This window comes from Macrotis lagotis, chromosome 7, assembly GCF_037893015.1.
Source record: "Macrotis lagotis isolate mMagLag1 chromosome 7, bilby.v1.9.chrom.fasta, whole genome shotgun sequence".
Classification (NCBI taxonomy): Eukaryota; Metazoa; Chordata; class Mammalia; order Peramelemorphia; family Peramelidae; genus Macrotis; species Macrotis lagotis.
Window position 1 is genome coordinate 61,968,453 of NC_133664.1, and position 15,874 is coordinate 61,984,326.

A 15,874-nucleotide genomic window follows, 5' to 3' on the forward strand; every position below is an offset into this window, starting at 1 on the left:
TTTTAAGGACGGGGACACATGCGCCTGTTGGTGTCTCCTTTAGAGAGCACAATGGAAAGTAAACAAGAGAGGAATGAAAGGGCTGTTGAGCATCAGGGACGAGGCCACAACAGAACCGCTTTTATTGCAAAATGATACAAAGAACAATCACCGAGAGGTGAATTACAAATTAACCTTTCCTTTTCTGAGGGCTTCCGTGTGCATTCCGAGGTAGGATGGGGATGATTGTTGGGAGACACCGTGATGTGGGAGGGACAGAGCCCTGACAAGTGTCTTGCCTCTTGGGGGATGCAAGGAACCTGGAAGAGCCCGTGGAGCTGCTGGGTTTAAAACTGTGCAGCCCCTGCAGCCGGCCGCTCCGATGTCGGAAACTAGCGTTCTCCCTCAGGGCAGGGCAGGGGAAAGCGAGGAGCGGGGCCCGGCTGCCGCCTTCGGGCCAGGAGCCCGGTCCCGGCTCCAAGGGATGCGCTGCCACAGGATGCCGGGCGGGGAGGGAGGAGGGGGTGCAGGCCTCCGCCACCTGCAGACGCATGCGCCTGAGGGTGCTCCCGCTCCCCTCCCCCTCCTCCGGTCTCCTAGCAACTAAAAACAATCCGAATCCCAAGCCTAGAGCAGTGAGGGAGGGAGCGGGTGGGAGCTGGCCGGGGGCGGTTGCTCCGGCTTCACCAAGCAGGTAAGGCCAAGGCTGGGAAGGAAGAGGCTAAGGGGGCAGGTGAGAAGGACTCGGAGCAAAGGTTCAGGGCCCGGCCAGGTGTTCTCAGGAGATCCCCCCGCCGACCCCAGCATCCGGCGCTGGACATTTCCAGAGCCCTGCCTGACTGGGGTAGGGTGGCTGGTTTGGGGTTTGGGGTTGTTTTCCCTATCCCTCACCTCTTTTTCCTCCTCCCCTTCCTTTACTGACGTTCGTTTTCGTTTCCTTTCTCTCTCTTCTCCTAACTCCTCCTCATCCTCCCCCCTTCCTTTTGCCATGCCTCTTTCTCCCTTCGCCAACACTTTCCGCCGCTTTCCCCCTCTCTTTCCTCTTTTGTCCTTTTCTTCTCTTCTTTGTCGCTTTCCTTCTCCTCTTCCCTCCTTTTTCATCGCTTCTTCCTTCCTCTTTTCCCTGTTTCTATGCCTTCTTGCGCCATCTCCATCTCAAATTCTTAAATCATATTGCCTCCTGCTTCCTCCTTTCCCGTCATCTCTTCTGTACTCTGCCTTTCTCTCCTTCCTTTTACTGTTCCGTCTCCTTGTTCTTGTCCTTCTCCATTCCTTACTCTTCTCGTTCCTTGTTCTTGACTTTCTCCCTTCTGCTCTCCTTCCTTTACTTCTGCCTCTTCTACCTCCATCTTTCTCTTTCTTCTTCTTGCTTTTTTCTGCTTGGAATCAGGATGACATAGGTTCATATGTACTAACTGTAGGACCCGCAGGCAAATCCCTTTCGTATCTCAACCCTCCCACTAACCTCCCCCCCTCAACTTTTCAAGACTATAAGGTATAGTGTGGGTGATTTCCCAGATACACACCAGGAATCCCCACTTATGACACCATACATGTCTAGAAATTACCTTTCTCTTAAAAAAAAAAAACCCCAACAAACAAACAAAAAAAAAACACCGGCCATGATAAGACATTAAACAAGAATGAACAAAAAAGGGAAGGGAGATGAAAGCATGACCAAAAATAGGAGCTAGGAACCTCAAATTGAAATTGTTTTATTTTTCATTTTTGCAGGCAATAGGGTTAGGTTAGTTGCCCAAGATCACATAGCTAGGTAATTATTAAATGCCTGAGGTTGGATTTGAACTCAGGTCCTCCTGACACCAGAGCCCGTGCTCTATCCACTGCAACACCTAGGTGCCGGTAGAAATTGTTTCAAACATAGTTTTGCCTACATTTAAATCAGAATCATGGGGTAAAGAATAGAAAGTTAATCTCAGAACCAGGAAGATCTGTTTCATTGACACATAATTATATGACCCTGGCGAGTCTTTAAGACTATAGCTTCCTATAGCCTTATACTATATAATTTAGAGAGAAAATGCTAACCTGTGCCTTTACCATATCTGTGCTTATATCTTTCTCCTCTATATTTCTTCTTTCCTATCTCCTTTATTTTCTGTCTCTTGTCTCTGTTTCTTTGTCTCAGTCTCTCCATGTCTCCATCCCCTACCTCCCATAAGCTCCCTTTGGTTTAATAAACCTGTTAGATATTCCAAGCTAAATGTCCCAGAGATGTCTCAAAGTCAACTCCTCCCTCCTTTCCAAACTTCATTTCTTTTGAAGGCACCCTTATCTTTCTAGCTTCCCAGGTTCACGATCATCTCAGAATTATCTTCAACTCTCATCCTCCCTCACCCCACATATTCAGTCAGATGCCATTTCTGCTTTCATCCTATCTCTTGCATCTCCCCTCTCTCCACTCAGGACACAGCTATCTGCCACCTTAATTCTAGCCCTCAGGGCCCTTCACCTAGATTACTGCAACATCCACTTGGCTCTAAGTCTTCTATTCCTCTGGCACATTTTACAGAGTGCTGCCAAACGAATTTTTCCCTGAGTATAAACTGACCATGTGACTCCCCTACTCAATCAACTTTAGAAATTTTCTGTTTTCTCAAGGATCAAATGTAAATTCGCTTCTTAGCTTTTCAAGCCCTACACAACCTGACCCAACCTATCTTAATGACCTTCTTGGACATTAATCTCTCTCCCACACTCTACAAATCCAGACAAAAACTGGCATTTTGTCTAATTCTTATAGATACCATTCCTTTGTCTCCAAGGCTTTGTACCAACTCTTCCTTTTTTTCTGGAACTCGCCCTCCTTAATCTTTATCATAGAATCCTTCTCTTCAAGATGCACCTTAAACATCACCTTCTGCATGAGACCATTCAAATCCTTCCCAACTCGTAGCATCTTCCTTTTTCCAGCTAATGTATTTAACTACATGTGTGTGTGTAAAATTTGTATCTGTTTATATGTTCACATATTTGTATTTATCTTATATTTGTGCTGGACATAAATGTACTTGTCTCCTCCATTAAAAGGTAAAGATTGGGCAGCTAGGTGGCATGGGGGGGGCTAGGTGGCGCAGTGGATAGAACACCAGCCCTGGAGTCAGGGGTACCTGAGTTCAAATCCGACCTCAGACACTTAATAATTACCTAGATGTGTGGCCTTGGGCAAGCCACTTAACCCCATTACCCTGCAAAAATCTAAAAAAAAAAAAAGGTAAAGACATAGGAATTATTTCGTTCTTTCTACTTGTATCTCCAGTACTGTAGCACTAAATACTTGATTCAATGATTGGTCAAGAGCATTACTTCACAATTTCTTTGTAACAGTGAAATCGGGTGAAATCAAGGGTCCCAGTTTATGTCCAAACCTGAATAATATGCAGTACTCTCAGAGTTGTTATTCCAGTCTTTGTATAACTTCCTTCTTTGCTTATTACTACAAATCATGACTATTGAAATGAGAAACTTTTGTGCTAAGACTTAGCTTTGGATGATCCCAGAAATATAAATCCACATCTTACACTTCTCTAACTCTAAATTCAATATTCATTCCAGAACACCCCCCTTTTCCTTTAAGGTCAGAACAGGGACTAGGAAAGAAGGAGGGTCCTTAACCCCCATCTCTGAGTTGAGGGCTCTTCCACAGGGACCTGTCAGATAAACCCTGAATCAGAAACCCTGGGGGCAGTGTAAGACATAGGGATTTGGTGGAGGCTGGTTTTTGTTTTTGTTTTTACTGTTGCAGACTAGTTCTTTGAGCATAATGTCATGAGAGCAGGGTGCCTCAAAGGACTTTTTAAGGCGAGGGAGATGGAGGGAATCTCACCTTTTGGTAAAGTAGAATTCCTTTACCTCACTGCCCCAGTCAGTATGTGCCAGTAACTGTCCTAGGTGATGGAAATACAATGAAACCATTGAAAGCAGGGAGCACAACTATTTGCAGATGTGAGTGGTTTCTTAAGTGCTAATTGTTCATAAAGAATAATTTATTAGAATCACGGAATTTATAGGAGACAGAACAATTTTTATGATATTATTAAATTATATATTTTGTTTATAATGTATAATTAAAAATTCAAATGATACAGTTCCCCATATCATATACACTCCTATTGTTCTTTGTATGTTGAAATGGTTGTGTTTGGTTAAGCTCATAATAAATTTTTTTTAAATGATATAGTTAAGGCTCTTCCTAAATGTATTGATGTGGCCTAGATGACTTGTCAAAGTCACTTAGTACATTGCTAATGCCTGGTTCACAGTAGGCACTTCACTTCTAGTAGACTGATTCACATCTGATACATACCAGTCACTCAGCGCAGGCCCTCATCACCTTTGCTCTCAATTGTTCCAACAGTCCCCTTGAGCCAAGCCTCTCTCCAGTCTAGTCCATTCTACACGTTGTAGCCAAAGCTTCGAAGTATTCCTAAATGCATCCTACTTTCCTAAATGAGCCTACTTAGTCAATTCAGGTGTTCCTAATTGCTTCTAGGCTAAAATATAAACTTTCTTTAGTTTTTACGGTACTTTATAGCCTTACCCCAACATCTTTTTCTAATTTAATTACCTGTTGCTTCTTCTGCCCTTTGGAATCCCACCATATTGGTCTGTTTTCTCTAACTCATGATCTTCCATCTACCATAGAATGCACATTCTCTTCACCTCCTCCCTCATAGAACCCCTCTTTTATTTACCTTCTGCATGAAGCCTTTCCTCATCCCCCAACGCCTAGTAATTTCACTCTCAAGCTAACCTAAGAACTATTTTGTATTTATTTATAGATATCTATATATGCTTTTCTCATTAGAACTCCTTGCCATTAGGGTTTTTAAATTTTTTGTACCTATATCCTAAAAACATAGTAGGTACATTATAAATATTAATGATTGACTGTGACTGACAAAATTCTGCTGAGATTTTACTGTATAGTAGAATAATAAATGCTAATAATAATAATAATAATAATAATGTTCTTATTTATATGGTGCTTTAATACAACTAACTTGTGATAATGGTGCTAACAAATGCAGTTATTTCATGCATGAGTACTGAAAGCGCTTCTTTATTTGTCCATGATGACACACCTGAGGCAGAATTTGAACCTAAGTCTCTTAACATAAAGTCCAAGTTGTCCTCTAACCTTTGCTGAGCTGAAGATAGTTCTCAGATGAAAAGATAAACAACCTATATGCAAAATCTTTCCTGCTTGATAGGATTTAGAGTTCTCATGACTCAAAACTTCATCACTCCATAAATCTAAGCTATAGAGAGTTTGTGATGCAGACTGATTGAAGAACCCACTTCAATAAAATTAGAACTTCTCAACCCATAGTTTTCATAAAAAAACAGAAATTAGAACTCTTCCTATTGTCAGAAGCATAAATGACTATATCAAATATATTAATTACCAAAATGAGGAGGGGTATGAGTTTGTAATATCTCAGAATTAATTTCTGGATCTATTCCATGAAAAGGGCATTCCAACAAAGTAATTTATATCAACCTATGTAATGAATGAGAGAAAAAGAGAGAAATGAACGAGAGAATATATGAATGTGTTGGATTAGTGACATAAAAGATTTTTCCTGGCTGGCTATTGTCACTATTATAGAGTGAAAGTTAATGGTTTTTAGTATCATTGCCCATATTCCACACACCAAATTAGGGGTTTTCAACATTATTTTCAATAAACTGATCAAATGTAAAATGTGAAATAGGAACAGTAAGAAGTAGAGAGAGAAAAATAGAATGATTATTTTTTTTGTCTGTTTAGAATGGGTAAAAAAATAAAGAAGGAAGCAGAACCTCTTCCTAAGGATGTGGTAAGTGTTCTAGTTTGCACTGAATTATTTAAAAAATTATTCATTTAATGGCACTTTGATTATTGATTTTTTTGACAACTGTATCTGAAAAAGGGACCTTGGAGGTGGTATAAACTAATATGTCATCTTATAGGTCCATGTATATAATAAGTCCACAGCCTAGTTAATGTTCAAATTAACCAGTTCTAATGTAGTAGTATATCTTTGAATGAAAATTTGAAACACTGTGTTCACTTAATTTCAAGATTAGAGACCCACAATTATTTTCATTTCAAGTATGTGAAATGATATATCAAGTTAAAGAGTAAGCCTTTTTTTAGTTCTCTGAAGTATCTAGCCAAAAATCACTGCCTGATGGTCATTACAAAGTGGTTAATATTAAGAAGAGGCAATGTTTGAAGTATATTTTATGTGAAAGGAATTGTCTAAAAATGATCTCAGATCTCGGGTTATCAGAAATATTACATTATTTATCCAGAATTATGGAGGATGCTTCACCATCGTTCATCATTTGGCCATTTTTTTACTATACAAGGCAATTATCTATTCATTTTTTTGTCTTGAAACTTTTTTTTATCTTTTAAAAGCATACAAACAACTGAAAGATACTGTTTATTCAAGCTAAAGTGAATCCTTTGTGCTGTTCATGTATCAAACTTCAAGCCTGTGAAAAAGTGAATATGAATAAAGTGTGAAATAAAACTTTTTGTGAAACAATGATAGATGAGATTTTTGCCTCATTTAAAAAATGAAGAGAGGATTGTAGGTCATATTTAATATTGAATTGGAAGAACTCTCAGAAGTATCAAACCCTCCCACTCATCTTAGGAATGTTTTCAGCAGTTAAAAAGTCTCTCCTTTAAAAGTCCAAATGGGGCGGGCAGCTAGGTGGCGCAGTGGATAAAGCACCGGCCATGGAGACAGGAGTACCTGGGTTCAAATCTGATCTCAAACACTTAGCTGTGTGGCCTTGGGCAAGCCACTTAACCCCATCTGCCTTGCAAAAAAAACCTAAAAAAAGTCCAAATGTTGAAATAATAACTGTCTAACAGACAGTTCTATTGGAGTAGTGCTACTTAAGTCAGTTCAATGAGTATTTGCTGAATTGAATCGAGTAGTTTGTTTATCTACCAGAAAGTAAAAATCAGCAAAAAAAATTCAACCAGTCTTGTTTAACTTCTATCCCTTGGCTCCTGTTGTACCTTCTGGAGTTAAGAGAAAAATCATGAAATATTTGAAAATGAACATTACAGGTTGATGAATTGAGATATTGAAAGAAATCTTGGAAGGCCATCTGACCAAACACTCCTTGTTTTAACCAATGAAGAAACTGAAGTCCCAAGAAAGAAAGCGACTTGCCCTAAGTCACACAGGCAGTGAGAGAAGCAGAATTTGAATGCAGGTTCTCCGACTCCAAAGCCAATATTCTTATGCATAAAGCTTGCCAATTTCATGGAATTGAAATAGCCTAATTTATCCTTTGTGATCACTTTTATCATTTGTTTCCAGAGTGTGAACGGCATTTAATCTGGTTTTCTTCTATTTTTATGGCAATTTTTTTATATTCAAGTCATTGGTTTATGTTGAGCTCATTGTGTCATATGGTATATAAGATACTAATCTAAACCTAATTTCTCCCAACTTTGTCTTCAGCATTTCTTGTCAAATAAAAATTACTCATTGAACTCTGAACTTTTTGGGAGGAGGGACTATTTTTTTTAACTTCTTTTCCTATTGCCAGTGCATCTCACAGGCATTTAATAGAAGCTAGCCAGCTTCTATTCAGTTTATGTTGGAATTATTTAACACTAGCTTGTTGAATTCAGAAGTAGGATAAGAGAAGATGTTGATTTGGGGGAAGAGGGAAATGGCTGATGGAGGGAAAAACTTATGTATCAGAGATCTTCAATAAAGGTCTAATATCTCAGAAACATACCTATATATATTAGATATATATTTATACCTATATATACATACATACTTACATATATGTATACATATGTACATAAATATGGCATTAATATAGATATAAAGAATCAAAATCTATTCACCAGTGTTTAAAGGATAAAACCTGGTAGATCTTAAAAGAATTAAAACCAACCTGTCAAGTTTCACCTTAGGTTGAGTAAACTGATAAAGATGACAAAAGATGGAAATAATGATAATTGTTTGGATTGTAGAAAGACATTCATACTAACCTAATGGTTGAGGAACTATGGATTGGTCTAAACATCATGGAAAGGAATCTGGAAATATGCTAAGAGAGTGACTTTATCAATATATCTTGACCCAGAGATGCTGGAATATGAAAAACCCTACAAACACCAAACTAATAGAAACAAAATAGATAGCCATCTATCAGAGAATGGCTAGACAAATTATTACACCTATTTGGAATACAGCTGTGTTGAAAATGGTGAATTTGAGGAATGTGATAACACATGTATGAACTGGTATAAAGTAAGAAAGGTGAAGAAACTATATGCAATTACTCATCAAGATGAATGGAAAGAACAATACGAAATATTGAAACTGAATATTGTTGAATTCAGTTATGACTCAGCCTGGTTCCCAGGAAGAATATAATAATTCCATCCTTTTTTTAGAAACATAAGGCACTATGGAAGTGGAATGCATCATATACTGCTCAGACTTAATTGGCATAATGACTAGTCTTGCTGAACTGTTCTTCATTTTTGTTTATAATAAAGCACAATCTCTGAATGAGGGGAGAGAAATTTTTAGAAAATGTAAGAATGTAAAAGATATTAATGAACATTTTAAATGGTCATCACGTGGCCCCTTAAAGGAATTGTGTTTTCCAGATTTAATAACTGTAGTTCAAACATTCCTCTTATTTGATGATTTACTGATTACTCACTCTCATAGTGCTCAACTTCAAAACCCTCTACTCTAGATGTGGTTTTGACCAGAACAAGATAAAAGGGAATTTTTGTATCCTTTGTCTTGATACTGTTCTTCCATTGATACAAGCTAACATTGCATTAGCTTTGTAGAAACTATTTACTCATACTGAGTAGCTTCCTGGAAGGTGGTCACCTATTTTTTTTTAATCATAATTCTTTAGGGAAAATATATTCAATGTGGGATTAGCTATTTGGAACCAAGAACTTTGACTGGCCCACAACAATGGGTAGCAGTATAAAAAACAAGACAGATACATTTGCCTTAAAGTTTGTCTGTTTGATTTTTTAAAGAAGACCAAAACCATCAGGGAGGGTGAGGTCATGACAAGCATATGAATTGAATCTGAGTGAAGGGCTGTGCTAAGTCACCAGTCTCACTTTCTCCTCCAGTGGCCAGATATGAATCAGGACAACTGGAGATGGCCCTGGATGAGAAGCAATTATGGTTGGTGACTTGCCCAAGGCCGCACAGCTAGTAAGTGGCAAGTGCCTGAGGCTGCATTTGAAGTCATCCTCCTGATTCCAAGGTCAGGATTCTATCCTCTGTACCATCTAGCTGTGCTATTAGACAACTAAAAATGCACTAAACTCAGTGAAACCCCTTATATGACCTTTAGAAGAGGTAAATGATACCACTGAGGAGCAGTAATGTAATAACTATGCATAACTCTCTGCCTTCTGATTCTACTGTTTTCCTCAGTTATTGTGATAAAAGTGTATTCCTCCCTTACTCCCCTCCCCCTCCTCTCAAGAGCCCTGCAGTGGCAGCTTCTTTAGTAACTCCAATATATAATTTTCCTAGGCCATAATCTTTACAATTGACCAGATAATAGAACGACACCCATTTCCATCAGTTATTTAAAATACAATATATTTGAGGTCCATCTCTAGATCCCACCTGCTCAGATGCATGATTGCTAAGGAAATTCAGAGCAACATACCAGCTAAGAGGTCAGAGGCATGAAAAATTGGACAAATCTTTCATATTTGTGGTGGCACACTGAAAAAAATAGTTAATGAGTTAATGTAATTATCATTTAAAACTCAGAAAGGCTTGCATACCACCTTATCCCTTGGTTCCAATAACAAAGTTTGTTCTTTATGAATATTCTGTCTTCCCTGTAACCATACCAGCCTTAATCCTTAGGATTTGTGGAGTGCCTTGGATTCCCTTCCTTCAGGCAGTGAATATTCCTAGATCATCAAGGCTGGCATTTATTGAGTCTTTGGTATGCCTACCAGATTTATGCATATGGAGAAAACTCATAGACCACCTGATAAGATCAGCATCTATGGATCAGTTGGCAGCATGGTATAGTGAATGACATGATACATGATATGGCATGATGTAGTAGAGAAAACTCTGGACTTGTAGTCAAGAATTTAGGTCCTTTTCCCATCTTCTGACACTAACTAGCTATGAACCTAGCCAAGTCATTAAAAGAACAGTCTCTGTGATTCAGTTTCCTCTTTTGTAAAACAAGGATAATTATTTTTCTCTACCTACCTCACAGGATTTATGTGGGGAAAGTGCTATCAAATATGAACTTAATATCATTTTCTTGAGAAGTGATCCACTGTCATAAAGATATTACCTTGAAAAAGTAGTAAATCTGTTTTAAACTATGATAACCATAGTGAGAGAAGCATCCTCAGCCTTCAATGTCACTTCAATCCCACTGATTTAAACCTGGTAATAGGCAGGTCATTAACACTGAACCAAAAGTATCATGCTTTCCTCTGACTGAATAGCACTTATTTTGTGCTATGATTATCACTTCACAAAGAGAATCTCATTTGATCCTCAACAACAAACTTGGAAAGTAGGTTCTGTTACTGTCCCTGCAAAAAGACGTTAAATGACTTGCATAAGGAGACCTGGCTTCAGGAAGTCTCAGCATCTTGAGTTCAAATCCCACCTCAGATACACTTTGTGACTCTGGTCAAGTCATTTCACCTTGTTTGCCTCAGTTTTTCATCTGTAAAATAGGAGGGGGAAATGGCAAAACACTCATAATTCTGCCAAGAAATAGGAGTTGAACATAGCTGAAAAATAACTGAACAAGAAGGGTCATGCATAAAAATTTGGACTCAGGTCTTCCTGCTGCCAGGCTAAGAGCCCTCACTCAGCGGCCCCTGGCAGGTATTGTTAACAGATGCAATTCATTATTCTCACCTCCATGTAATGTTTTATTAATAACATCTCAGGGAGCCTACAGGATCTCCTGTTAATAGGACATAAAATTCACTCCAGAACCATAGCCAGTTGATCTCCTCCTATTTGCTGGGCTAATATCCAGGGTGTAAATAAAAGTTCTCTAGAGGCTTCTTCATGGAAACTGAAGTATTTGTCATTCCATTCACAGGTTTTACCTGGAAGAAGGGGGGCAGAAGGTAATAGAGTAGATGAAGCAAATAAGCTCTTACCACATTCCCTTTGAAATTCCTTCTCTAAAATAATGCCTGAAATAGAACTCAGAAGCAGGAGAGACATTTTTCCAGCCCAAAACAACTTTAAAGGTGGGAAGAAAAGTCTGGGACATTGGACTGGTGGTTGGTCTAGAACCAGTGTGGTCACAGCACCAACTGTAAGGCATGAAGGTGGCAATAGGAGCAGAAGCAGCATTAGTTATTGTTGAGCCAGAGTTATTAAGGGAATCTGGAAACTGGTCAAAAAGTGACTGATGGAGACCCTATTGCCCTGTCAGCTCCATTGCCTATAACTACTTTTGAGACACAATCCCAGGGCAGAGAGAGAATTGCTTGCAGTCACAAATGAGCAGGAGTCCTGAGGAGCAGTGTCTGCGATCACAAGAAATCAGGGTCCTGAGAAGCAGAATCACTTGCAGTTTGAAGAAATTGGGGGCACTTCCTGGGAAAGGATCAGAGTGCAAACCAGGAGAGCAGCAACCACAGTTCTTCCCATATCCTACCATCTTGGAAGCACTGAAAACTTCAAACCCCGCCCAGAACTAACTCTGAAAACAGCAATGCCCAAAGCTTGGGACAGTGTCTCTCCTCCCTGGGAACAGAGCCCAACTTTAACATAAAGTTCTAAGTCAAGAAACAAGCCAGGAAAATGAGCAAACAAAAAAAAAACCTGACCATAGAAAGTTACTATAGTGACAGGGAAGATCAAGACACAAACTCAAAAGACAACGATATCAAAACTTCTACAACTAAAGCCTTTCAGAAAAAGTGAACTGGATAAAAATTGAGCAACTCCTGGAAGAGCTGAAAAAAATATTTTAAAAATCAAATAAGAATGGTAGGGGGATAATTTGGAAAAGTGATAACTAAACACAGATATGATCCTTGATCTTGTCATCACTCATGAGTGTTCAATTTCCATATTCAAGAAATATGAGTTTTCATTATTTGATTATAATCTTTTATCTTGCTATCTAAACCTTGTCTTCATTGGTGATCTCCAGTCCCTCAGTACTATCCTAGTACATAAACTGCCACTCTAGCTACCTTCTTCTTAATTCTCCTGGATTGACATGGTGATATAATGAAAAAAAAAATCAACCCTATACCATTGACTACTCTTCAAACAAAAGCAACTTTTTGAGCAGATCTGCCCTGGTGGATTTATGGGAGAACCATGAACATATCACAGAATGAGAAGGCACTGATGGATTTAGACGGTTAAATGTAATTTTAGCCATTGTTTAGACTTTACCTAATCACTTCAGTTTTAAAATAAATCCCTACTGATGAAACCAAAGTTTCATATTAGATAAGGTTGTAATCTAGTTTTCTCTTGTCTCAAACTGCCTCTCACTTTTTGGAATAATTAGAACCTCAATTATTATTTGTACCTAGTGATATGGTACTACAGAACTTACCAATTTTTCCTATGCTAACATTAAATTTGTTTCCTATGTGGAAAGTTTATTTCCATTCCAATAATATCTATCTATCTATCTATCTATATATATATATATATATATATATATATATGATTTATGATTATAAGACCTGAAGGAATAGGGAATGAGTATATTTAAGTTATCAACAAAAATTTAAAACATATCCACATGTCTATATTTAAAATTTGTAAATTGGTAGCTTCTTTAATGACCAGAATTTTAAAGAATGTTGAGCCTAGCTAGAATACCTCTTTTTTTAAAATAGCCCTGTAAGTAATTTTAGTTCATCGTTTATTTTGTACATACTGTGAAATTATAATCTCACCACATGCTTTTTGATGACTGTAGTTCCCTCATGTGAAAGCAGATGGAATCAGTAATTACAGCACTATATTATTTGTTTAGTAATGTGTCATTCTATTATATCTATCATTTTATTTTCAATTTCCTTAAAATAAAAATTACTATAATATGATAGACTCTGTAGGAGTAACAAATTTCATGCTGACTTCCTCTGCCCACAGCTCCATGCTGACCCTGTCAAAGTATAATATTTCTCCACTTTTATCAGTTTTTTTAACCCACAGTTCTCACATCCTTAATTTTCTCTCTTAATCTTTAAATAAAGTGAGACCCTATGGTCTCAAACCTCTTTTTCCCTCAACCATTAAAATTAACCTTTTCATTGAGTATGTAGCCTAAGTATAAATCATTGAAAAATTAGTTATTTTGCTCATCTGTATCCTACTTTAAACAAACCTAATATGGTAAAAAGCAGCTTGGTGGCGTGCTAGACCTGGAGTCAGAAAGACCTTGAATTCAAATTCAGCCTCAGATTTTTACTAACTGTGTAAATCTTGGTAAGTTATTTAACCTCTGTTTGCCTCAATCCACTGGAGAAGGAAATAGAGAAGAAAATGGAAATATATAGGATTCTCTCAACTATCACCCTATTAGGCTGTACTTTTGTAATTATCCTGTCTGCCAATTGAGGACAAATGGACTGGATTTAGTCTTAGACATTTATTATCTATAGGACTTGTGGTAACCCAGAAAATTTCCTCTCTGGGAGTGTCTGAATTGGCTTAATATTCACATACTTGAAGCAGCTCTATTGTTGGCAACCAAATATCCAAATGAGTATTTTGAACTTTATTACTGTATAAATAAGGCCATAAATGAGATTTACATCCAAAACCAATAGAAAAAAGAACAAACTCACAGAATCAATAAGAAAATTCCTACAATATAGTTGAAGAGTTAGAACTTTATCAGTGAAGACTTCTTTAGCATATGCTCTTAGGTCCTGGTCTTCCCTGCCCTTTGACTTACTAATTATTTTTTTGTCCTTCATTTTTGAAGTAGACCATGACATCAGGGAGGTGATGCCATGACAAGTACATAACTTGAATTTGGGTGGGTGAAGGGGCTGTGCTAAGTCACATTTGGGTCCAGTGACCAGATAGGAATCAAGATGACTGGAGACGGTCCTGGATGCGAAGTAAGCAGGGTTAAGTGACTTGTGTAAGGTCACACAGCTAGTAAGAATCAGTGTTTGAGGGTGGCTAGGTGGCACAGTGGATAGAGCACTGGCCTTGGAGTCAGGAGGGAACTGAGTTCAAATCTAACCTCAGACATTTAATAATTACCTGGCTCTGTGACCTTGGGCAAGTCACTTAACCCCATTGCCTTGAAAAAAAAAACAAAGAACCAAGAAAATTCAATGACAAGAATCAATGTTTGAGACCAGATTTGAACTCCTGTTCTCTTGAACCCAAGACTAGTGTTCCATCCACTATGTCACCAAGTTACCCTTCTTTGATTTATTGCCACCCTCATTGTTCATGCTTATGCATTCTCCCCTTTACCTCTATTTCACAACATTCTAAAAAAATAGAGGTTTTACTCTTCTTCATTGTATCTCTCCTGTAGCCCTCAAGAATAGAGAAAGAGAAAAGATTAAAAGTCACGCCTGTAACATTCTTTACCATCTTACCATTCCCCTCCTTCCCATTCAGGAGTTTGCTATCATTGAAAACTGCTGTGACTATATAGGTTCAATCCATGAGCACATGTTTCATTGACACATCTACCAAACTATAGCTAATATCTCTATATATTATATATAATATATGTGTGTGTATATATACATGCACAGACACACACATATAACTTGGATAATTTACTGTGTCCTATGCTGTGCAATAGCACATTGTTGAATTGCATACTAGATATCAAAGTGCTGTTAATGGAATCAGGAAAAACATGAGTTTGAATCTGGCTATGTGGTCCTAAGCAAGTCATTTAGCTTCCATTTTCTCAGAAGTAAAATCAGTGCAAGAATAGCACCTCCATTCTAGAGTTGCTATGAAGACAAAATAAGAATAATATTTGTAAAGTTCTTTAGGAAACCTTAAACACTGCATAATAATAATAATAATTTATAAATTTACCAAACACATAGACAGGAGGATAAACACACATAACTATTTTTAAATATTTAAAGTATTTAAAGTGTCATCACCTAGAAGAGTCAGGACAGTAGATGCAAGCTAGTTACAAAGGGCTTCTGTAAAAAAATCTTTCTAATAATCAAAAGTCTCATCTAGAGGTAGCAGAGAATCTCTCTTTGATGGGGATCTTCAAATAGATGTTAAATGATGACTTGTTGGGCACATAGTTGGAGAAATGACTTTTGTATAAAGGTGAAACTAAGATGCCCATTGATGTCCCTTTTAAGTCTCGAATTAGGTGATTCTGTGAAAGTGAGTACCCATCAGTTGGGGAGTGGTTGCACAAACTGTGGTATATGAATGTAATGGAATATTTGTGTGCAGGAAGAAATGAAAAATATGAATAAATCATAAATGGGGAAAGATTTTGCATGCTCTGTTACACAATATAATAATCAGAACCAAAGGGATACTATACAGAGTTGCTATAATAAAGTAAATAAAAATAACACTGAATTCTAGGGAACTGTAATAACCAATCTTGATTTCAGCTTGGCAGAGAAAATGGGAAAACAAAAGGACAAAATGCTTCAGCATATCAAATGCAGTAATATATTCATTATTTATGCTTAATTGATGTAAAAATATTTTAATAGACAAAATTCACTCAAAGAAACCACTGATATGTCCTCTGAAGATTATAATCTGTTCTATATTTCTGGAAACTTTGATTTTATATATTGAATTATTATGTATTATGTATATGATACTTTAAAGTTTATTTCTTAGTAAAAATC

At 37.6% G+C, this 15,874-nt stretch overlaps 1 protein-coding gene across 4 annotated transcripts in view; it reads left to right on the plus strand.

Moving 5' to 3' along the window:
* The first annotated feature begins 606 nt into the window (after positions 1–606).
* The window catches only part of ARMC3 (armadillo repeat containing 3), a 129,875-nt gene continuing 114,607 nt past the window's right edge, over positions 607–15,874 (plus strand). For 2 of the 4 annotated variants that reach the window (XM_074192987.1, XM_074192989.1), the window contains exons 1-2: positions 607–673; positions 5,774–5,822. In XM_074192987.1, the coding sequence (XP_074049088.1) occupies positions 5,775–5,822 (48 nt within the window). In that variant the 5' untranslated portion in view covers positions 607–673; position 5,774. Of the gene's footprint in view, positions 674–709; positions 824–5,773; positions 5,823–15,874 lie in introns of those variants that run through there. The other 2 variants (XM_074192990.1, XM_074192988.1) reach the window with 2 other exon arrangements.